The 25,728-nt window shown below is 37.1% G+C and overlaps 3 protein-coding genes across 3 annotated transcripts in view; 2 read left to right on the top strand and 1 right to left on the bottom strand.

Annotated features, from left to right (window-relative positions):
* Positions 1-25,055, bottom strand: part of LOC129743791 (phosphatidylinositol glycan anchor biosynthesis class U protein) — a 57,208-nt gene extending 32,153 nt beyond the window's left edge. The window contains exons 1-4 of the mRNA XM_055735984.1: positions 24,729-25,055; positions 24,024-24,657; positions 23,692-23,963; positions 23,377-23,626 (exon numbers count right to left, since the gene is read on the bottom strand). Coding sequence (XP_055591959.1) covers positions 23,377-23,626; positions 23,692-23,963; positions 24,024-24,657; positions 24,729-24,852 — 1,280 coding nt within the window. The 5' untranslated portion in view covers positions 24,853-25,055. The remainder of the gene's footprint in view (positions 1-23,376; positions 23,627-23,691; positions 23,964-24,023; positions 24,658-24,728) is intronic.
* LOC129743790 (uncharacterized) lies at positions 929-10,607 on the top strand. The gene is made up of 6 exons (XM_055735983.1): positions 929-1,233; positions 1,387-1,489; positions 1,564-1,797; positions 1,860-2,109; positions 9,506-9,955; positions 10,008-10,607. Exons 1-6 carry the CDS (start codon positions 1,079-1,081, stop codon positions 10,541-10,543), a joined length of 1,728 nt encoding a protein of 575 aa, XP_055591958.1. The 5' UTR covers positions 929-1,078; the 3' UTR covers positions 10,544-10,607.
* Positions 21,455-22,968, top strand: LOC129743793 (immunoglobulin-binding protein 1). The gene is made up of 4 exons (XM_055735985.1): positions 21,455-21,645; positions 21,731-21,939; positions 22,003-22,624; positions 22,697-22,968. The coding sequence occupies exons 1-4, from the start codon at positions 21,526-21,528 to the stop codon at positions 22,805-22,807; spliced, it is 1,062 nt and encodes a 353-aa protein (XP_055591960.1). The 5' UTR covers positions 21,455-21,525; the 3' UTR covers positions 22,808-22,968.
* Positions 25,056-25,728: the final 673 nt, after the last annotated feature.

Below are 25,728 nucleotides of genomic sequence, written 5' to 3'. Positions count from 1 at the left end.
TAGAGGACTCCCAGGTAACCCAAGACTCCGAATGTCAGCAAAGTACCCGACCTAACGCCAAGCCGCCATTTTGTTCCCTCTATCACCAGGACCCCGTATTTTACCCTTTTAAAGTCCGGTGGGAGTACCCGAAGCAGCTTTCCTGAGTGTTAATCCTGTCTTCCACCACCGACGTGATCGCCATCCAAAGGCGTCGCCAACTACCGTTATTAACAGCGGAAGTGTGAGGGCCGCTTACCATCCAACGAGGCCGTCCGACAAGACAAGCGGCACCCTGTACGTGAGGCAACGACAACGCGCTGCGAGCTACGGAGGCGTTCGAACCCATTAAACCCGCATAGAAGGCTCAATACGCAGCACGACGAGTTGCTGTATCGCCGGTACATCGCAAGGAGGTTGACAAATACTGCGTGTTCATGCTCATCCTTGTCGATAAATTTACACCAAGACTTTTTGAAAAAAAAACCCCACGAACGACCTATGAATAACACAATCTTGCGAACACAATAAATGCGTCATTCATAAAAATTAGTCATAATAACCTCTTCCTACCTGTTGGCGTGAGGAAAACGTCACAGGTAAATTGAAACGACATTCTATCCGGGTATGCAAACGAAAAAGTTCTCAGCATTCTGCATTCATGACAATTCATCACAAAGAATGGCAACGACCACTACTAACAATCCGGCCTACCTGCAAAAGTTTGACCACAGAGCTGTTATCAGTTGAAGGCATCCAACCAAATGCTATCGTCGTTCTGTATGTTTAGCTGAATGAGAGCACACACTTTTCCATTGCTCTTATCTTATCCATGATCCAGTCATAGAAAAAAAACACAGGGCAGAGGGGGAGCTGGCAGGTGGCTGATTCACAAATACCGATACTTTTGCAACTAAAACTTTGATAAACCATTTGGCACGAACCTCTGTAGATCGAACATTCATTCCAAAAGTTTGCAGCAGCGAAGAAAGATCCATTGTGGTTTTGTTTGATTCTTTTGCAGAAAATGTGATTCAACTGTGCCAAAACGTGCTTATTGAGAAATTAAATCGACCAGTATTCAACGGAATTAGTCAAAATGTGTCAAACCAAATCTTATTTTATAGTAATTGCGCACATTTTATTAGTATTAAGTGTAACGTCTATTGCTGAGAAGCGCGAAATGCAGGAAGCATTTTGCCCCAAAATGTGTACCTGTGATACAATCGAAGGACTGAAACGTGCTGATTGCAGGTAGTTAAACAAATTGAAAAATTAGTCACATTTTTTTCCAAATTTTTACAAGCGACATACATTGTAACTCAGGGTAGTTACGATGTAATTAGAAAATTTCATCAGGCACAGTAAATGCTGAAGTAGTAACGAAAGTTTTACTTTCCGTTTCAGCCATGAAAACCTTATCAACACATACACCGATGTACCGACTGGAGTGGAAATATTGGATTTAAGTATAAATATGATATCGACAATCGATGATGACAGTTTCGAGGTAAAACAAACAAAACAGATCTATTACGTTTAGAGATTGATAATCAACTTCATCTTTCCCCGAATCCCCTATAGGCTTACGTCAATCTGGTGAAATTATTCTTATCGGAGAACTCAATCGACCACATATCGTTGAACGCCTTTTCAACCTTGGCCAACCTGGAAAGTTTGGATCTGTCCCACAACCGGCTGCAGATGTTGCACGCAAATCTATTCGAACACAACGAAAAACTCACCGATCTGAACCTTTCGAATAATAACTTTATGAACCTTCAAAGCCGACCCTTCCTTAGTAGTTCCTCAATTATGGTAAGCTCCCAAACATATAATCTTTCTCAACAAATAAAAAATTAACCCATACGATATTTCAGTACCTCGACATCAGCCATTGCAAGATACCGCAGCTGTACAACAACATGTTTGTGCAGCTGCCGAACCTGAGGACCCTGGATCTGGGCGCAAATCTTATGATCACTCTGGAGAAGGAACCATTCGTTAAGCTGCGGAAAATGCATACTATCAGCCTGACTGAGAACCAGTGGCAGTGCGATAGTATGTCGGTGCGAGCGACCGTCAATTGGATGAAAAAGAAAATGAGCACAATCAATATTGAAAATTGCTGTAAGTATTGGAACAAAGGATCATTGCAGATAACTCTAGAATTTACTTAGAAAAAACTAGCAGAGTAAAGAAGAGTAGAGAGTGAGCTGAACACATAGAGCAGAAAGGAATTAGAGTAGAATAGATTGGAGTGAAGCATAATATAGAGTGTCCCATTATTCTAAGCACGATTTAACACGTTCGTCGCCACGCTCATTTTGGTAGTTTTACTAACCGGGACCAAAGAAATTCTCGGCGCGAGAAAGTAGGCAAAGAGAGAGAACTTCAAGATTTGCAACGTGTGGCTAAACTGAGCGGCTAACTTGAGTAAGAGAGCGTCTTCCGTTTTTGATGTGGCAGGGCTTCCCAGGATATATACCCGTCACCCGAGTATGGGTCCCATGGCGCCGAACGTGTTAAAATAGACTATATGAACACAGTTCAGGAGCAAATCTAAATTTTATTGCACTTTCATGTTCTCTATAGTCTTCTACAGTGATTTAATACAAAATTAGATTCCAGTCAATCGTAGGCCAGTGATCGAATTTTTGATCGAAGACTGTTTATTAGGGTGTCCCAAAATTGCATAACTTCTGGGAATCTGGGGGCTCACCCTCCAAATGGTAGATTAGGATGTGCCGAACAAACTTTTGTATGGGGCCGACTAAAAAAAATCATGTTTAGAGGTTCCGCAAGCGCGATCTTTAAAAAAAGTTCACTTTCAAAAGATTTGATTTTAAATAAATTCTGGGTCCTAAAATTTTCATAAATTTATATGTTTTATATTTTTTTAATTTTGTTTAAATTAAAAACTACACGTAAAAAATACAAAATGAACCAAATTTGTATCAAAATGTAAAACTAGCAAGCTATTTTCAAGAAAAAAAAAATTCTTTGGTCCAAAAATTTTGAATTCAACTGACCAAAATGTGTACCAAGCGTAGAATATTTTTGATACCAATGCCATCAAAAGATGCGGATTTTTGTGCACTTAAACTTTGCTAAACAAAACATGTGGTTTGTATCAACGTGTGAACAGCTATTCACGATTTAATGCTTAACAAAAATCACAATTTAGGATATTTTTTATTTAATTTATCAAATTTGTCTTAATAAATACCTACTTTAAAATCAAAATACTTGCAAAAAAAGACTTTGATGGTTTAAAGGAGTCATCAGAAGGCCATATGCCGAATTTGAGCAGAATCGGACAACAGGAAGGGGTTGCACTGAATCTAAAGTGTGAAAGGGATTCTTAGACATAGTGTTCTAAAAAAGCATAAAAAACTGGTTTTTCATAATACATTTTTGTCTTTATCAATCGATTGCTTGGTTATGTAAGTTTTATTAAAATTTCAATTAAGACTAACATTTCACCTGAAGACTGCAACTCGATTGGACTTAAAACAAAAAAGTTATGGCTGTTCAAAGATTCTATTTTGGTTACAAATTGTCCTGTAAAACTCAATGAGTAAAAAGTACTCATTGTGTGTTAAACGACAATTTGCCACAAAAATACAATCTTGGAACAGCCATAACTTTTTTGTTTTAAGTCCAATCTAGTTGCAGTCTTCTAGTGAAATGTTAGTCTTGATTGAAATTTCAATAAAACCTTCATAATCAAGCAATCGATTGGTAAAGACAAAAATGCATGATGAAAAACCAGTTTTTTATGCTTCTTTAGAACACTATGTCTAAGAATCCCTTTCACACTTTAGATTCAGTGCAACCCCTTCCTGTTGTCCGATTCTGCTCAAATTCGGCATATGGCCTTCTGATGACTCATTTAAATCATCAAAGTCTTTTTTTGCAATTATTTTGATTTTAAAGTAGGTATTTATTAAGACAATTTGATAAATTAAATAAAAAATATCCTAAATTGTTATTTTTGTTAAGCATTAAATCGTGAATAGGTTCACACGTTGATACAAACCACATGTTTTGTTCAGCAAAGTTTAAGTGCACAAAAATCCGCATCTTTTGATGGCATTGGTATCAAAAATGTTCTACGCTTGGTACACATTTTGGTCAGTTGAATTCAAAATTTTTGGACCAAACAATTTTTTTTCCTTGAAAATAGCTTGTTAGTTTTACATTTTGATACAAATTTGGTTCATTTTGTATTTTTACGTGTAGTTTTTTACTCATACAAAATTAAAAAAATATAAAATATATTAATTTTATGAAAATTTTTGGACCCAGAATTTATTTAAAATCAAATCTTTTGAAAGTGGACTTTTTTTAAAGATCGCGCTTGCGGAACCTCTAAACATGATTTTTTTTAGTCAGCTCCATACAAAAGTTTGTTCTGCACATCTTAATCTACCATTTGGAGGGTGAGCCCCCAGATTCCCAGAAGTAATGCAATTTTGGGACACCCTACTGTTTATAAGCCTCAGCATAAACTGATTTGGGATGATTTTGACCACTTTTTTCAGTATTTTCGCGAAATTTTCGATAGAATATGCAGGTTTAACAAGTTTTCTCAAATACGATTTGGCAAGGGCCCAAAAAGTTTCAGCCGGTCTCGCTTGAGGACAATTTAACGGATTTATCTCTTTCGGTACGATCCAGACTTTATTGGATTTGTACCATCCCATCGTGTCTTTTGAGTAGTGAACTGATGTCAAATTCGGCCATAACTGTAACGGGTGATCATGCTTGCGGATCATGGGGAGCAGTCACTGTAGGACGTAAACAAGGGTATTCATTGTGTCAGTGTTCACGAATAGCTCGGAAAGCATGCCACACTCACATATTGCTTGCCAAAGCATTGCCGTTTTACCGATTTTATCGGTAGAAATTGATATTTCCGTCTCGTCAACTTTTTGGTCATCCCAAACAGTGTAGTACTGGTCACCCGGAAACGTTTTGTAATCAAACTTACCGTAGGTTTCGTCGTCGATGAAAACGCACACCGATTTTCAAACAGCAGTTGATCATACAATTTACGAGCTCTTGGTTTGACGGAAGCAACTCGATCTAGACTCCGCTTCGGCTTCTTATACGTGTTTAGACCCAATCTGACCTTCGCAAGGTGCTAAGAGGGGATCCACTTTTTGGTCACATCCCGAACTGAGGCAGTCTTCCTACAGACGTAAGCACGCATGACTTTCTGGTCCAAAGTTTTGTCCACCGGACCCGGTTTCCGTCCAGATTTTTTTATGTTAACGAACCTGCTTTCCTCTCAATACTTCCGAATCGTATTGTGGACCGCCCTAAGGCTTACTTCTTCCATTTTCGCTATCTGATTAAGAGAAATTTTGGGGATAGTAAGGTAACGGACTTATTTTGGACAAGCAAACCTATTTTGGATCACCTTGTCTAGTTCTCTTATAAAGCAACTAATAATGAAAAAAAAAATAGTTCATTACATTAAGTGCCCGGGTTTCAACAATATTAGCTAAAAAAAATCATGATTTGATGCTTTAGAAGAGAGCTAGACAAGGTGGTCCAAAATTGGTCCTCTGGTCCAAAATAAGTCCGATACCCTATACCATTTGTGCACGATATTTTTGCGCTATTCCGGGGAAATGCTTCTCATTTTCACGAAAATTATAAAACGGAAGCTAACGCAGAGTTTAAAGTTGAACTGTAAACAACAACCCCCAGCAGAAATCAGCTGTTCAAACGTCATGCCGAATGAGCAGGTTTGTATTAAAATCGAGCTTAGACATAATGGGACACCCTATACAGTGGAGTAAAGAAGAGAAACGAGTAAAACATGGTTGAGCAATGTCTAAATGTACAATCTGTTTAAAGCATGGATCATCCAAAATCTGGACGCACTGTTTATTATACCATAGCGCTCCTAGTTGTCGGATCTGGAATGTTTTGACAATACTTTGTTGGGAAAATTTTCCTCTATCAGTGCAGTGGAAGCAATTTCATTACGACTCGTTTTGTTCCAAAAAAGTTACACGTGATGGAAGCCGCGAGACGAAAATTAATTTTGGACACCTACATACGTCAAAAACCCGACGTGGTCGGGCTCATTAATCGCGAAATCTGTAAAGATGGTCATATCGACAGTGTACAGAGTTCTCAAGTCGGACTATGACATCGCCAAGAAATTCAATGCCGACCGGTACATCGTCAGAAGGATTCGACTGCGCGAAGGAATACGATCTTATTGGGCCAGTAAGCAACCAAACCGGACATTGAAGAAGAATGTAGAAGCCAAAGGACGGGCCCGGAAGTTATACAACAAGGTTATAACGAAGTACGACGGATGCATCCTCATGGATGACGAAACGTACGTGAAGAAGGATTTTGGGCTGCTTCCTGGCCAAAAATTTTACAAAGCCACTGATGTCCCCGCCAAGTTCAAATTCGTTTTTGCCGATAAGTTGGCAAGAAAGTGTTTGATCTGGCAAGGTATTTGCAGCTGCGGACGAAAAACCCGGTTTTTGTGAAAATCAAGACCATGGACTCCGAAATGTACAAAGAGAAGTGCCTAAAAAACACTTTTTTCCGTACATTAGATCTCACAAAGGACCAGTAAAGTTTTCGCCAGATTTGGCAAGCTGCCACTACAGCAAAGAGGTACTAAATTGGTATCGGGCCAACGGGTGGATTTTGTCGAAAAGGACATCAATCCACCCAACTGCCCTCAACTCCGCCCTATCAAAAAATTTTGGGCAATTGTCAAGCAGAAGATGAAGAAAATGGCCGCTGAGGCTAGTGAATAGGGTGTCAAAACTATGATGAGTGGTACTCGACGAAAAGTTCGGAATTTCATCAAAACAACATCGGAATAATTTTTTTTATTATTTTTCCTTTAAAGTGCAATAAAAACCCTACATTTTGAATGCAAAACATTTTTATTTCGTTTAATAGCTTCGAGATAGACCTTTTTTAATGCGTCCAGATTATGCGTGATCCATGCTTTATCTTCAGTTGTCATTGAGTTGACCTTCGATACTAATTTATTTATTTAAATCTTCAAATATAAGTTAAATAATTCTACAGATTCTTCTTTTGAAAGCACATTTTGACACGTTATAATCGAAGTGTAAGCCCGTCTCGTTAAATCTCCGGCAGCGGGTGCAAACCGGGTTGTTGAGCTCGTGAACCGTGCGGGATGATGGAAAAATTGGTGTAGGCGTAAAGTTCTTGCAGAGGGCGTTAAGGGACCTTTCAAATATTACGTAACGCGTTTAGGGGAGGGGGGAGGGGGTATAGCAGTTTGTTACGGTCAGTAGATTCTGGATAGGAAAACTGAAACGAATGTGTTACGTAGGGAGGAAGGGGGGTTGAAAATGATCGAAAATTGCGTTACGTAATATTTGAACGGCCCCTAGGGTAGACGAAACCAGAGATTTTTTTCATGGGTCGATATTCCACAGTCGATATTGTTGCACAACAAGTCGTAAACGAAAAGGGTAGACGACGAAGGGCTTATCTAAGAAATATTTTCTAAACCAGGCTTGTAATTGGTCACCATCGTTTGAATTTTTCCGGAGACAACCACCACACATCGTTCGTGACAATCGTGGAGAGCGCAATCGTTTGATCGGAGAGCAAAAAAATGTAAAACGAAATTTTGATCTTTTTTGTGATTAGTCGTTTGACTGTCATCCCTCTTGCGTAGATAATCGAGATAATCATTCCACATTGTTCGACCAACACATCCAAACATCACCCGGCGCTGCAGAGTGACGAATTTTTTTTTCAACAGGAGGGAGTGAATAGAAAAGATTGCATTTGCTTATTGAGTCTGTAAGTTCTGCTGCGTGAAAGAGATAGGCGATGTCGTAAACTGTCGGGAATGATGGTCGTTTGACCATCAAATTATCCCTCTCGTGTACCAAGACACGAAATTTTGTTCGACAATCACACAAAGAAGAATGAATGTCGTTTCGTTTGATGGTAGTCGACTGTTCGGCAAGTTTTCGGTCGCATTCGTTTAATGGCACGAACAATGATACTGATAAAAGCAGGCTGTGCGACTGTCAGAGAAAATGTCGATGGTTTACAAGTCTGTTCTAAACTCGTTCGATGCGCTCTAAGTGCAAGGCATAGCGAGGCGCCCACGCCTAAACTTTCTAAAGTTTGTGTGGCCTGAGATACAGTAATTCTACGAAAATCTGACTTTTTGGACTTTTACCATTAAAACTTCAATATCTCAGAAACTACGGAACACTTTTTTCTTGACATTTTGGAGAGTGATTGTTGATAAATTATGTTAGCAGGTCTGAAGTTTTTGAAAAGTTCTATCGATGGGATCAAAAGTTATGCGAGGTACAATATTTCAGACATGAACCAAATAATGCGATTTCTATAGAATTTTGGACGATTCATGAAAACAATATCATTTCCATCCACAAATAAGTCAAAAAATGTCTGCCAAAACAATAAAGAAAAGAAAAAATAGAATAAATGATCCATTTGTATTTTGAAATCAGAAGTTCACGATACTGTTTTGAGTTTTTGATAGAATTAGATTTTCTGGCTGTAGAACACAAGATTTGATTTTCCTATGGAAACATTCGTCCGAAATTCTAAAGAAATCGAATTCTTTGGTTAATGCCTGAAATATTGTACCTTGCGTAACTTTTGATCCCATCGATAGAACTTTTCAAAAACTTCAGACATGCTTACTTAATATTTCAACAATCACTGTGCGAAATTTCAAGAAAAAGTGTCGGGTAATTTCTGAGATATTGAAGTATGAATGATAAGAGTCCAAAAAATCTGATTTTCGTAGAACTACTTTATCTCAGGCCACACAAATTTTAGAAAGCTCAAATTTTGTGACATAAGAGTGTGATAGTTAATCTATCTTACGCAGAAAATTTGATCAAAAAATATCATCAGAATAAAAAGTTATGGAAGTTCAAATTCGAAGTGACAGTTCGCGTGCTTCCAATTTCTATACTATTATATAGGTACTGTAAGTCATTACGTTATAGAAGTAGTAAAAAGCTTGCGGGTAAACCCATGTTGATGAGGAGAAATTATTCCGTAAACTTTCCAGGAAATGGCATCGTAGATGAGGCGCTCGAAAATTTTCGGTAAGCAACTTAAAACGGAAATCCCTCGATAGTTTTCGACCTTGTTGATGTTATACGATTAGGAATTATGTTGATTTCCATTCCGCTGGGAAACTTCTTTCGAACAAAGAACGGTTGAAAGGAACCTGCGCAGGTCATCTGACAGTCAGACTGACAAAATGGTTGATGAATCAAGGGGGTAGTTGCTATTTTTCAGTGGTATATTCCCCAGAAAAATGTTGAAAACCATGCGATAAAAACTATCAGAAGCGGCGGTGGTATTTTTGAGTTCAAGTTCAACACAACTTGTATAATCGGAATGTACTCGTACTCAGACTCAGACGTTTTAGACTCATATTTAAAAGCATATCCTGTTTTCCATTACATACCTGTTCAAACTATTTTCCTTTCTCAATTTCCAGTTATAAATCCTTACACAAAAAAGCCAAGGTTCGAAAAAATGGAACTTGATCCCAATGGGCCGGGATCGGCTACCCGCAAGGATGTACCGATAGAACAAGTTTGGCCTGGACAGGAAAAAGCGAACAATTTTTCCTCACTGAAATCGAAAATTTGCGCTCCCGATCATGTCGACAATCGTGAACAGTGCGAATTCATCATCGATTTGTACCAGGCATACATCAATCAACAACCGGCTAGTAATAAAAAAACCACCTACTTTTTCGGGAGCAATCTAGGCCTTATTTTGCTTCTGTGTGGATTGCTCATTGGTGTTCTATTCGGATCTTTTACCACGTATTCAGCAATGTATTTGTATCAGAAATGCCGAAATGCAACTAACGGAAACGAGCCAAGCGAAAAATCAGAGCGACAATTGAGACGAGAGCTAAGGAATCGTAAGCGTTTTGAACGTAAGTTGAACACATTCCAATTGGCTACTGTAGTTACTAACATATCTTTTAGACACTCGTTTGAACGAATCTCCAGATCCAACTGCAAATCGTCAAACTGTGAGTCACCTTTCTTCGCGAGAACAATCCCAAATTTACCGAAATCACGAACACACGAGACAATTTTTGGTTGACCTGTTCTCCAAGCGTCAACCTCGGTACGTCCGCAGCAACTCTCAGCTAGCCAATCTGAACAACCGTCACATTCCCCCCTCGCCGATACGCGCCGAACTACGCACCCCACAAAGTGCCTCCCCAGCAGCAGCATCCAGTTCCAGCTTCATCTGGGAAACAACCCGACAGAATCAGGACAACCAAGAACGGGAACGGATGCTCGAACGGAGCAGTAGTCGAGAATCTTCCTCGATGTCGGTCTGGAATAACCTGTACGGAATCGACGAAGTAAGGCGATCGGTTAACGGAACACCCACGACTGATCCTTACGAAGTTTTGCCTATCGTGGCAGATAGTGGTACTCCCATAGTGATTCATCGAGAAACACCTCCTCCACCATACGTGGATTGCACCGTTCGTTTGAGCCAACGATAATTTGACTGATATTCTGTGCTGCGAACAATTATTTATTTTTTAGAATAATTTGAAAGAAAAAGGAGAAAATAGATATAAAATACAGAAACTTTTTTTGTTTTTCTTTTTTATGTTGAGAAAATTTAGTCTCTGTATTTTTATGCACCTTCGACTAGTCAGTTTTCACTTGGACAAAAATAAACCACTCCTTTTAATCCTTATCATATCACTAAAAAGAAGGTTTTTTCATGGTGCCCTGACTGTTACAAGTCTACGGAATCCAAATCTCTGAGAAAACACATCAATGACATGCCGCCATTTAACCTTCAATTTTCTTGAAATTTGAGGTTATCAATGTCCGTAAAACGCAAAGCAACTTTCACCAGAATATTGTGTATTTAAATCATTCTGTACCAACACGTGAAAAGGATGTATCTCCATAAATGGCGAATCGAGAAAAACGCGTTTGAAGAAAATACAACCTATTTTAAATCGCTAATTAAAAATCACTTGAAATGTTAGACTTTTATGAAAGACAAACGATGTTTAGAAGCATCCCCTATATGTTAGAGTAGAGGAATATCAATTTTAATGAAAAAACAACGTGCTATCGTAGATAGGACCTAGCTCACGTAATATTTTGTCTCCCTTGTTTATACACCCTTTCCTATTTTCTCATTTCTAGCTTTAGTTTTAAGTTCGCGTTCATTTGTAACTATGTTTTCATGTTGAATAAAGTGACAAATCTTTACCAGCACATAAAAAGTATCTAGGGTAAGTGAGCCCTATTTTGGCATGGTTTATTTCTTGGCATGCCAACATGTCTTTTTATGTTTTTCACGTCCAAATTGAGCTGAAAAAATTTGAATATATTTTCATTGCGAAGAGAAAAATTTATTTCAAATCTGTGCATACCGAATTTTTTTGTTTGTTTGTACTTTATTAAAGTAGTTAATTTTTTTCCAATCTGCATCCGAAGTAATTATGTTGGAAATCACCGTATGAAAATCAGATGAACTCACCTTTCTAGTGCAACTGTTAAATTCACATGCGATTTCAAACGCGGACATTCATTTGAAAAATTTGCATTAAATACTCATGCCTACAGTTTAACTCGGCAAAAAATAAAAAAATACTAGAAAGACAAAAGAATGAATGTTTATTTAGGCTTTGAATAAAAATTTAAAACTTATTTTGTTCCTTTCCTTGGCATGCAACTTCAATCAAAATACACCACCAGTGTTGGAAGCTGGAAGAAATACATGTTCATTAAAGAGGTATTTTTAAGGCTGATGTTTTCCCTTAAAATTCATTTAAAACTACGCATAAATGTTTTCATACTAATTGGGTTGTACGATAAGACCGTTTCTATCAACTTAAGCTTCGAAATAAGTTGGAGAACATCAGTGATTCGACTAACTAAAAGTCATATCCAAGCATTGAAAATGCAAAAATCGCTATTTGGGAACCATGAATCGAAGGTACATTGGTATGCGTGCGAACAGCATTTGCATTGCAGTCTGCCGAGCAAAAGCCACGTGGTCTCCTACAGAACACAATGGTTTGAAATTAAAAAAACTAAGTGAAATTATGCAACTCACTAGACTTGAGATGTTTTCTTATCTAAAAACTGTTAGATCGATGGCAATTTATGACTTTAGTATATAAAATACATAATTAATTGAGTTTTGGAATCGTTTTCTATTGCTTGGGAACCATATACTCAGATTTAATTTTTTGGTTTTTTGTTCTAATTTTTTTTTCTTGGAAACAGAAGTTGGAAGTTCAGGAAAATATCTTTTTTTCCAATTATTCCTTAAAATATTAGCTGTGAGTCGAATTTAAAAAAAAATGTTTTAGCAAGGTTTACTTTCTAACATCTATTTGGCGTGTCAAACCACTGCGCAACGCCCCGGGCATTCGAGATGGCTCTTGCTAGAAGCTCATAATCTCAGCTAACAAATTCAAAAGGGCAAAATTTTAAAATACCATTCAAGGAATTTTTCAATTTCTTACTTTATGAAGCCAAACTCCACAATATGAAAATAGTTGTTTGGTAATGAAAATAACCTTATATGTCGCAATCGCAAGTCTCCTAGAGTATTTTACTATCAACTTATGGTCTATAAAAACTCAAAAGGAATAATTCAAACAATGATTTATAAATGACAACACATCATGATGCACAGAACCATAGAAATGTCGTAAATGATCTGTCGTTAGGCTTAGAATTCCTGAATTTGTCCAGTTAGCATTCAAGTCAGGAAATTCTTCAAAAAAAAAAACTGAGAAAAGATCAAAATAAGATATTTCAATTCAACGTTACAATAACACTTTCACAATAACCGCGTTCAAGTCGTTTTTTTTTTAATAATTCGTTTATTTGACACGGCTCAAACCTTTCAGTATTACTCCCGTTCAAGTCGTATTTGATTTTTATTTTGATGAAATTGTCTCAAAAAACTTCGTAAAATTGATGAACTGTGAAATCTTTTTAAAAATTTCGAGGAGGCCAGATACGGATATTTAACCACAATATTCTGGCAGCTGGACCACACCAACTTTTTTTTTTTTAATCTACGTTGATAACCTGGGCTAGTCTAGATAAGCCCATGCCATCTGAAATACTTTTCCTAGATTGATTGGCTTTATTCAGATTTTATAAGTCCTTCATAAGTAACTTACTGCATACATATTGGAGAAATTTTTTGAAGTGTCCAGTTTAAAAAGTTTGCTTACAAAATATGTTAGTTTAGATTTCATCAAAGGGATTTAATGTTCATAAAAAAGAGAAAGTTCAAACCACTCGCGGACATAATTCGTTTCTGAATCGGTCCCCCTGATGAAGGTTTGGTTGTCATTCATAAACCAATGATTCTTGTTCATACACAAATATTCTGAAACAACCTGAGGTGTTTATAATCACCACTTTGTTTAAAAGAGTAAAAAGTTTTAAGTTTTAAAAGTTTTAAGTTTTAAAAATTGCGGCAATTCTGGACTTCCGACTTTTTGAAATGAAAGCTTATTCTGTGCTTCCCTTCCAACCAAATTTCATCGATGTTTTCAAAAGCCTTTTTGTTGTATGAGTGAAGCCCGGTGTTCCATCGTCGCATAGAACTTTACGCACAGCTGACGTCATTCTGTCAGTGGCCATATATTCAGAATAGCAAACGATTCTGTTAACTGTCAATTGAGCGCTGTTGGTAAAGATCTATTGCACATTGCTGGTGGCCAAGAATCGGATCATCAAAACGGCAAACAATTGGTACGGCGGCCAAGTAATTGGAGCACCGCAGTGAATACTTTGCATGCATTTTGCTCACATTAATGAAAGTTCCATAGAGAAAACATATTTTTGTTGAACTCTAAGCAAGTTAGCAAGTGAATTCTTCAAAGGATGTTCTATGGTGCACTCAACAGGAAGGCTGGAATGTTGAAAACAAGGGTAAACCGTGCCTTAGGTGCCAAGGTCGGGTACATTTACCCTATCTCCATATATGGCGTATCAAGAAAAACGCGTTTGAAAAAAATACAACCTATTTTAAATCCCTAGTTAAAAATCACTTCAATTTTTTTGTTTTTATGAAAGACAAACGATTTTTAAGAAGCATCCCATGTTAGAATAGACGAATATCAATTTTCATGAAAAAACTACGCGCTATCGTAGATAGAACCTAGCTCACGTAATATTTTGCCTAACCTGTTTATACACCTTTTGCTATTTTCTTATTTTTAGCTTTAGTTAAAGTCTGCTTCATTTAATATTGGAACAAATTCTTTTGCTCATTGTGGCGCTCCTAGTGGACGGATTTGGAAACTTTTTTCACCCACGTGTCGGGAAATTCATTACCTTTCACCATGTATTTATGTCATAACACCAAACGATAGCATTTTGTAAACAACCGCCATGGAAGCCGAACGGAGAGATCAAATTGTGCACAGTTTTCTTGAAAATCCATTGTTGTCGGCATCGAAGCTAGCTAAACAGCTTAAAATGCCCAGAAATACCGTATGGCGTGTTATCACGCAGTACAAGGAAACATTGACGACGGCTCGGAAGCCGCATTCGAAGCGTCGGAGTGGAACTGTCGACCGGAAACTGCGTGGGAAAGTCATCTAGGCCGTCAAGAGGAATCCCAATCTTTCAGACCGCGATTTGGCCAATAAGTTCCAGGCCGCTCACAGTACGGTGCGACGAATTCGTCTCCGGGAAGGAATAAGGTCATTCCGAGCCAGCAAACAGCCAAATCGGACGCTGAAGCAGAACAATGTGGCCAGAATCCGTGCTCGAAAGCTGTACGACCAAGTGCTGACCAAGTTCGACGGATGTATTCTGATGGACGATGAGACCTACGTGAAGGCTTTTTTTTCAAGGAATTTAACAGCAAGCTGTCATTCTTCCCAACGCTCAATACTACGTGAAGGCGGACTTTGGGCAAATCCCAGGTCAAAAATTTTATTTGGCGACGGCTCGGGGGGATTTACCTTCAAAATTTAAGTTCGTGTTATAAGCTCGCATTCATTTCAAACTATGTTTTTATGTTGAATAAAGAGTCGAGTTGATTATTTTGAGTTTGTTTGCGGAGTAGTAGGAAAAAAAAAATTGTTCCGGAGTAAAGGGTATATATCCATGTGATGGCAGTTCTGGTTTTAGAATGTTTATAGATCCTTTACTCAAATTGAGTTTTCAATGTAACGGAATATTATTTTCTCAAAAGGGTTTTACCGTTAAGTAGGGCAACTGTTGGCCTATCATGAAGTACTTAAAATGGTTTTTGTTTACTTTTGGAGATAGATCCTTTTCACGTGTTGGTAAAGAATATATTTAGAAACGTCCCTGGAAACTGGCAGCAAAAGATATTTCAAGCGTGAGTTTTCAAAAGGACGTATGTCGCAAAAGTAAACAAATTGAGTTACTGTTTGCACGGTATAGTAAATTTTATTTTCTTCTGTATGAATTAACTGTTTGTACAAAAAAAAAATAATATGCCGTTAGCTAAAAAAATATACAAACGACCTATGTCATCTTTTCTCAGTGTTTTCGAAATTCTTCTTTACACCTCTTTTTGGTAAAACGACGCATCTGTCAAAACAAATAATATCGCACACACAGCAGATAGGATCGCAGCAAACCGTCGTATGCGTCAAATCAGATACGTCGGTTTTTTCACATCATTGCAGATGCGTCAGTTTTAAAATAATTATTATTTTAAAACTGACGCATCTGCAATGATGTGAAAAAACCGACGTATCTGATTTGACGCATAATGAAAACAATTTGTCCAAGCGACGAATCATAAAGGGTGTATGTAAATATTAAACTGTCACAACGACGAATCATTATGGCGTATGTGAAAAAAAACTCAACAATACGGTGTAAAATATTTTTTTTTAACAAATTCACTAGGAAACAGCAAAAAATCCAGTATGCTCAAACCTATAATTAAAACATTATTGTTTTTCCTACAGCTGCCATGATAAAACTTGATTCTAGATCAAACAGCTTTAAATAGCATTTATTTGTATTAACATAATTTTGTCCCTCCTTTTTCTCAGATTTTGTCTGATGTTACATACGTCCTTTTGAAAACTCACGCTTGATTTTGTTTGTGAATTCTTTATTTGAAACGGCTCATACCTTTAGGCTTTAGGGAGCCAAACTCGTTTTGTATTTTTACAGTTTGAATACTTAGCTTAACATTTGTTTAGAAGAAGGAGGATAGAAAGGGAAATATGAAAATAAAAAGAATTACAGACGAAGATCAAAAGCTTTTAGGAAAAGATATATTTCGAACATGTAGTCAAAGCACAGAGAAAAAAGTCCACCACAGCTAACACATCCTTCACAGGAACGTCGGGTGGTTTTCCTCGGGCCCGAAGGGAATCTATGAAGTTCGTTCTGACGACAAGGTGGTCCTCACACGACCAAACAATATGCTCGATGTCATGGGGCAGCAAAACATTGACTTCTGACAATCTAGTACTTTACTTTTGTTTGTCGGAGTCTGGCGGAAGTCGGAAGTCTGGACTTCCGAAGTAAAATTTAGTGCTGACCCGATAATATTGCACTCTTCATGTGATCTAAAAGTTCGAATTTACTTACAACCAATATGACCCATAAAAAAAAACGAAAATTTTCCGCATTCGGTTGTGGATTGATATTAACGATTTTTGAGTACTTTTTTTGTCGATGTATTAGCTATCCTTCATTGACAAATGCTATTATAGCGCCAGAACTAAATTTTACTTCGGTAGCCCGGACTTCCGACTTCCAAAAGACTTCCGACAAGGAAAAGTGAAGTACTAGATTGTCGGAAGTCTGTGTTTTGTTGCCAGTTCACCAGCGACGTTTCTAAAAGTTATATTTAAATTCACAATAAAACCGCCAACCTTCATCATACTACGTGTGCCAGGTTATTTCATGACCGGGATTTGATCTCATGACTTAGATGAACAAGGATGATACCCTTTAGGCCAAGATCAGCTGGCAACGTTCTCTCCTTGATGGATACTCCATTTCCACAGAAGTGGAAGGTAGTGGAAGGTCACGGTATGGACGTACACCGATGTTTTTCTTATGCGGGGGTTTGGTATCGCGTTAAAAAATCCGCGTAAAAAAAACTCCCGTAATTCGAAAATCCCCGTAAAAAATTCACTTTAATTAAAAAATCCGCGTAAAAAAGCACGTTATTAAAAAACGCGCAAGAACCATGATTATTTAAAAATTTGCGTACAATGATCGTTTATTTTTATTTAAGATAAAAAACAAAATCAATCAGATAAATAGAATAATAGAATATAGTGAGGCTTATTTGACAGTGTAGAATTCATATCGAAAAACAAAAAGTATTTTGCGGATTGAAGTAAATTCAGCTTTTTAATCTTTTTTATCAGTCTCTCTTTTACTGTGTTCTCGGTGAGTTCCTCTTTTTCGTCTCATGTCTCAGGTCTCAAGTCTCAGGTCTCATGTCTCATGTCTCGTGTCTCAGATCTCGAGTCTCATATTTCAGGTCTCAGGTCTCAAGTCTCATCCCAAGCAACCAAAAGTCGCGTTTTTACTTAAAGATGGAACTCCGAAGTTCACATTTGGCTGAAAAAATGTTTTACGGGAACTTCAGGTGACTTTTGTCGCGTAAAAGTTACTCAGGAACTTCCATCGCCCTTTGAAAGGTTAAACTATCGATAACGGAACTTCTAAGCGCTTTTAATGGAACTTCTTTAGAGAAGGTCGATAACGTTCGCGTAACATTCTAAAACGCACCATTAAGATATTTGAAGGTTTTTTAAAGAACCTATATGGGAATTCTAAGCGACATGTCAAATATGTCTGTCAATTTCTTGCCATGGTATTTGTTTTGTCTTTTAAACGAAATATGGTACAATCTATTGACCAACCCATTCAATCATCTCAAATCACATTAAGTTTAAATACTAATTATTACAGTGGCAATGAACTATTGCTGGATTGGTCGAGAGGCTGGTGAGTTTCATTGCAACCTAGAGAGCAGCGGTTCAATTCTCTAGGCATAAGCAGCTTTTGCAATCAAAACAATATAATTAAAAGCAACGAGATAGACCATGATAGACCGGCAACCTAGCAATTTGACATCTGGTTGTCAGAGCAATCTGTCAATCGGATTTTTTTTCGACGCGTAGAAGTTTCTTGACATTCTCTTAGAAGCTGAATAGCGTTCTCTACAGCCACCCAAAGGAACTTGAAAGTAGCTTTACCGTTCGTGCTCAGGAAGCTTTTTCTAAGCACGAACGACAGGAGAGAATTTCGCCCGTAGAAGCAAATTGAATCCAATAAGACAAATGCTACTCGAGCTTTAAGCTCTCGGGCTAGTTTTTTTTGTTCCTTTTTCTCTTCCTCTCTCCAGATCTAACGTTGCGCGATGAAAACTTTTCGTTCGCATCGAAAAACCTGTGCAATTGTTGCGTTGTTGTTGTTGGGGTTGGTGTCTAGCAAAAACGATGAAGTCAATCCGAACTTTCACTTGCTGAGACCAATGGAAAATAACAACCAAACAGTATCGCCACCAAGCCCTCCATAGTAGAGTTTGAAGCATTTGGGATTTTTTTTTGCATATAAAGCTAAAAAGCTAATCATCATAATTGACAAAGTTGAAGGGACAGCAAAAAAACTCCGAATCAACCATTTTGGCCAGGTTGACCAAATACAAAAATGACAAAATTGACAAAATTGAAAAAAAGGACAAAATAGAACAATTTGACAAAATTGAAGTAGTTGACAAACCTGACATAATTCACTGATTTGGCAAAAATGTCAAAATTGACAAAATGTATAGAATCGACAAGACTCACTAAATTGGCAAAATTGACAAAATTGACAAAATTGACGATGATAAAATCGACAAAATTCACTAAGTTGACAAGCTTGATAAAACCGACAAAAATTGACAAAATCGACAAAGTTGACAAAATTGACGAAACTCCCCAAATTGACAAAATCGACAAAATTCACAAAATTGAACGAATTGACAAAATCGACAAAATTCACTATATTGACAAAATTGGCAAGATTGATAAAACTGGTAAAATTGACACACTTGAGAAAATCGAATCAAATTGACAAAATTAATAAAATCGAGAAAATTTACAAAATTGACAATGACAATATTCACTAAATTGACAAAGATTGACAAAATTTACAAATTTGATAAAACTGACAAAATTGCCAAATAAACAAAATTAACAAAATCGACAAAATTCATAAAATTTCAAAAAATGACGAAATTGACAAGGTTGACAAACCTGAAAAAATTGACAAAATTGACAAGATTGATAGTACTGACAAAATTGACTAAGACAAAATCGACAAAATTCATAAAATTCACAAAATTGACCAAATTGACAAAATCGAAAAAAATTGACAAAATTGACAAAATCGAGAAAACTAGCAAAATTAGCAAAATTTGACAATGGCAAAATCGACAAAATTCAATAAATTGACCAAAATGACAAGCTTGACGAAATTGACAAAACTGAAAATATTGACAAAATTGACAATTTTAACAAAATGGTCAAAATTTACAAAATTGACAAAAGCGACCAAATCGACAAAATGACATCCTCGAAAAAATTGACAAAATGGTTAAAATCGATAAAATTGGCAAAATTGACAATGACAAAATCGACAAAGTTCACTAAATTGACAAAATTGACAAGATAGGCATGATTCACTAAATTGACAAAATTGATAAAACTGACAAAATTAACAAAATTGACAGAATTGACAAAATCGACAAAATTGACAAAATTGACAAAATCGAAAAAAATTGACAAATTCGACAAAATTCACAAAATTGACAGAATGGTCAAAATTGACTAGATTGACAAAATTGATTAAATTGACAAGATTGACAAAGTTGACAAAGTTCACAAAATTCACAAAATTGACAAGATTGATTGAACTGGCAAAATTGACAAAATTGACGAAATTGACCAAATTGACAAAAATTGACAAATTGACAAACTTTACAAAATCGAACAAAATTGACAAAATTGAAAAAATTGGCCGAATTGACAATTTCAAAATTGAAAAAAATCACTAAATTGACAAAAATGACAAAATTGACAATATTGACAAGACTGGCAAATTTGACAAATTAACAAAAATGACAAAATTGACAAGGTCGACAAAGACAAATCATGAAAATTGACAGAGTTGACAAAATTGACAAAATTGCCAAAATCGAGAAAACTGACAAAATTGACTGAACTGACAATGTTGACAGAATCATGAAAATTGATAAAATTGACATTATTGACAAAATTGAAAAAAAATGACAAAATTGACAAAATTGAAAAATTTGACAAAATTGACGATGAATAAATCGACAAAATTAACTTAATTGACAAAATTGACAAAACTTACAAAATTGACAAGATTGACAAAATTGACAAAACTTACAAAATTGACAAAATTTACAAGATCGATAAAACTGACAAAATTGACTGAACTATCAATGTTGACAAAATCATGAAAATTGATAAAATTGACAAAACTTAAAAATTTGACAAAATTGACGAAAGTGACAAAAGTGACAAAACAGACAAAAATGGCTAAATTGACAAAACTAAAAATATCTCCAAATTTTCAATATTTTTAATTTTCAAAATTAATTCTACTGATGTTTTACGTTTCGTTATCGTATTTTACTCTAGCAATTGAAATTTTATCCAATAATTTTATCTATGCATTTGTTTCCATTACTTGAGAGGTTGAATTATTTGAAATACACGGTCAGGCATCTTTTTTAAAATTGTATACATACTTATTTTTTATACCCCTTCCATTTTGAAGTTACCTTATGATGTAACTCCAAAAGGAGTAAATTGAGTTAGATGATAATGTCATAGAAACGGAATCATACAAGATATTCCAGAATCTAGTCATTCAAAAATCTCCAATTAGTTGAAAATAATGTTATTGATATGAAAATTATGATAATATAAAAATACTTTTATCCTATTAAAAACTTTGAATCTTTATTTCCTAAATTGTTTTTGGATTTACTGCGTATGAAATTCATTAATCATAATTCATAATTAATTTTGTGCCATATGTACCCAACTATAATTTACAGGCTGTAAGAAAGGCTACAATCCAGTGTCAAGTGTATTAAATCGGGTTTTTTCACTGTATGTTAAAGGTCTTTAGATTGCTCAGTTTTTTTAATTTTATATTACAATCTGGATAAAAGATCTTCTCTCCCTATGAAGAATAATAAAAATTTTGGGTGTACCAACTTTAAAAGCAATTAAGTCACGGACAATTTTTGGAATCTGGCATCCCGATATACGACATCTTTCTTGTTTTTGAGTAAACGATTTGCATTTTTTGTGTATTTTGGCTTTTTCCTGTGAGCTTTTATCTGCCGGGCAAGCTTGGCTTGACAGGAAAACGATAGAAGTTTTTATAAAAATCGCAGATTCGCACAAATTTTCTGTTTACCAACAGCGCGCTGCCGTGAGTAGAGATGGCCCAACCTAATGAAATTCCGAACGACCGGAAACTTTCCGAGATTTTCGAGGAGGCATACAAACTGATGGTGTCCTTCGAAACCTGCTACGAGCCGACAAACAGTCCCGAATTTCAGGTTAGATGATTGAATGCAAATTTGATTTCTTTGATTGCGCATTTGTTTACCATCACTTTTTTTTTGGGTTCATTACAATTCACAGGCAAATATAAAAAAATGTATCGGCCTGTACGAGGACTCGACCCGACTGGTCAGTCTCTGTGGGCTGTTCAGTGCTAATGAATCGTACGAGGAAGTGGCCACCGAAAACCTACGGTACCTGCTGTTGCCTTTCTTCCTGGCCCAGCTGACACAGAAGCTATGCAAAGCCGACCGGAAGGAGGTCGTCGAGGTGGCTGAGGTTTATTACAAGTGAGTTGGGTTTTAAGCTGCTTGTCTAAAGTAAAATCAAATAATTTCACAACTAAATTTAAGGGATTTTCTGAGCCGATGCGAAGAATATAAGCTATGTGATAAACCAGAATCGTCTTTGGTGCCGGCCAACAATTCGAGCAACTCCGGGGACCAGATGCAACAACTGGCTCGGATGACTCAGGAAAGGAACGCTAAGTTGAGAAAATATCAGGAAAAGAAGGAACTGGACGACCAAATCAAACAGTTGAAGATCGCTATGGAAAAAGAACACGTAGAGGACGATATTAAACGTGACTTTTATATGAAGTTGCTGAAATCCTGCATACTGGAAGCACGTGACGAGCTTGTCAGTATCGGTCAGGAGAAACAGATTCTTGAGCACATCGCCGTGATGCGGCGGAACGATGGAGAAAGCGATGGTCAAACTAGTAAGCTAGCTAAAGGACCAGCTCCGAGGCCGTTGAAGCCGATTATCATTACTCGGGATGTGCTGCAGAAAGCTATCTACGGCGCAGGCTATCCTAGTTTGCCCACCATGACCGTCGACGAGTTCTATGATCAACGAGTGAGGGAAGGAATCTTCCCGGACGAAGAAAGAATGAAACAAATCAACAAAAATTCGCTAATGAATCGGGTCTATCAGGATCACGAGGCCGAACAAGACAAAGAAGACGAAGAAAATGTATGAGTCGTTCGCGTTTAAATTAAATATTGAGATTGAAATTTAATAACTTTCGTTTTCTTTCAACTCTAGGAGAAGCTGACGGAACAAGACGATGAAGAGTATTTGGCTCGTCAGCGCGCGAAAGACGAATACAGGGACGATCATCGACGCGGAGAAGGAAATCGTTACAACCGTAGCTAGATTGTTAGATCCTGAACGGTGTTTGCTTTCTGGTGGAGATAAATTATTGAATGCATAAATGGCAGTCATTAACTTGATGCTGGTATAAAACCTACTGTGGAGTATTTCGACAAATGTGTGATGTTAAATTTATCGAGTGCGAAATATAAATCTTGAACTCATCTGTTTTGTATTCTTTGTTTTCAAAATTATCAAACGAATTATGAAAGGTGAGTAGATGAAATGTGAAAAATCAAAACAAATTTGCTGAATTGTAACCTTCTTCAAAAGTATCAGTAAAGTAAAATAACTATAGTTAACTAACTAACTATAGAATAGTGACTTGGGTGACTCGACTATCGTCACGCCACGCGGCGCAGAATATGGGCCAGTCCATATTTACATTTGTACCTTGATAATAAAATTACTTTAATTGGCAATCGAAGCAGAATTCTAATCTTTCAGCTAATTCTATCACCTGAGTTTGCCTGAGTTCAAGCTACCAAAGTTCGTTCGAAGCAATAATGGTAAGAATCTCTATCACTAGCAGACAAATTCTTTATTAAATAATTATTCAAAGATGTACTTACTCCAGCGCAATCCGAGCTTCCTTCCCGTCGATGGTGATGTGCATGCCGTTGCGCAGACAGAACTCTCGCTTGATGTAGGCAAAGAATAGATCGGTGATCATGAAAATCTGAGCCGTACAGAAGACCAACGTCATGCCGAAGTAGAAATTGGCATTGGCCGAGTTGGAATAGATCCAGAGGTACCAAACGGTGGGCCCGAGGATGCTCGTCACCAGCATGGTTGCCCCGACTATGAAATTGTGACCCATGACTGCGGGAATTAGAAAAAAAAGTTTTAGGAATTAAATATTTCAACAATTTAAAAATTGTCCTTACACTTTGAAATTGATTTCCACAATGGAAGCAGAGCCAGATACATGCTGACGTCTCCAACGCAAGGATAGGGTCGAAACACTACCCCTAGGGCTAGTAGCATAGTAAGAAGCATTACTGGTTCCTTGTGTAGTTTGAACGTTAGCGGAAACAAGTACAATAGCAATGCATTAATTTGGAATGTATATAGGAACAACGTTCGGAAGTGATCAAACATTTCGGTGAAAAAGTACCAAAACAAACCGATGTTCGGTTGAAGATCGCGGCAGTTGAATCTGAAAAAAAAATCTTTTATTAGAACGACTGATAGTTAGGCAGGTTACTCAACCACTTGCATAAATCCATAAGTAGCATCCACGAAACTCCAATCGCCCATCAGAGCAAAAGATCCGTAGTTCAACCCCAGGAACATCGTTACAAATATTGCGCAAGTACCTACGATACTCGACAGTTTACTTTTGTCGCGTTGGGCAATGTAAAGCGCTGCTGGAATGATTAACACGCAGGGATAAATGTTGATTTGCGTCTCCAGGGCCAACGCCAGGCAGGACAACGTCCTCCAACGGAAGGCCATCCCCAACATAAAGCTAGCCAACAGAAAGTTGCTCAAAACCGTCGTTGTTTGACCTACACAGTTGAGAATCGTGTACGGATTGAACGCGTAAGCCAAAGCTACGTAGTACGGAATGTTCTGCAAATCTTGAGCGGAAATCTGCAATTCTTTTGTCCATTTGGCAAAATGTTTCTTTTCCTTCTGTTGATGGATGTACATTTCCTTAATCAGAACAGAAGCTGCCGTCTTCAGCATCAAGATGGTTCCAATTTCCAGCTGGATGAAAACTGCCGACACCAGCGTAGCTGCCTTTTGAAGCAAATACCAGACAGCAACCAGCACGTACGGATTCTGGTGATACAAATCCCCATCGTAAGGATTGGTTCCATTGGCGTAGAGGTAGGCACCTTCCAGAGCTAAAAACAATTGAAAAAATCAAAACGATTTTGTTACAACTTACAAATTATAAGATTTCTCGCTGCCTTACCACGCTTCCACGAGTTGACCGGAGTGGCTACCTCAACACGGTTCTGAATGGTGAGCGCATAGTCGGAATGCATCAGCAAATACCGCACCGCGGCTGCCAGGAAAATACTCGACAACAGTTTCATGTTCGATTGTTCAATGGAATCTTTGGTTTTATTTGTGCCTCCTCTAACAAGCTATTGTTGAATCATTACTTATGAACTAGAAAAATTCGTGAAAAAGTTTTTATGGTTTAAGGTTTTTACAATACTGTGCCGGACTAGAAAAAATGAACAACCAACATGCTGTTTTATCGTTTTTTGTTTACTGAATTTCAACAACGACAATGGAAGACTCAAACCGTTCTGAAAAAGGAGCTTTCAGGCAGAGGTGCCAGGTGTCCCGATAAATCAGGATTTGTCCTGAATTTAGAGAGACCGTAATGATTTTTTCAAAACGCATTCAATTGTCCTGATTTTTGAAAAATGAATTGTGTTGATTTTCAGAAAAATATATACCTTTTAGAATTTTAAATTAAGAGCAAACGCACCAATGAGTGAGTATACGCGGCCCGGTTTTGCTCATTTCAGCGGCCCGGTTTTAGGATACACACTCTTTCGCGCACCAGTTGGGTGAGCATCACGGGCGAGTCTTAACTGTAACACTGAAAAAGGGAATTAAAAAATCATTCATATTAATAAATTCAAAGCGGCAGTTATTTATTCATTCGAAAATAAATTATTTTTTCAATTGTATTCAAATATTGCACTGTGTTATGGTTAAAAAGATACATTGAATGCTATGCATTGAATTTTTTTCATAGTTTAAAAATTTTTTTAAACAGTTGCCTGATAAATTTTTAAATTAGATTCTTACGAACTCGTCCTGTTTATTTTTAAGAAATTGTACAATATCGTACGTGGAATAATCATGAAATTCAACCTTATATCGATACTCCCTTCGAGCCCTAGAAAAAACCACCCTATGTTTCAGTGAGAGATGTGCTGGCCGTGACTTGGGCC

This window comes from Uranotaenia lowii, chromosome 2 (genome assembly GCF_029784155.1).
Source record: "Uranotaenia lowii strain MFRU-FL chromosome 2, ASM2978415v1, whole genome shotgun sequence".
Taxonomy (NCBI): domain Eukaryota; kingdom Metazoa; phylum Arthropoda; class Insecta; order Diptera; family Culicidae; genus Uranotaenia; species Uranotaenia lowii.
This window is presented reverse-complemented; position numbering and strand designations above follow the sequence as displayed.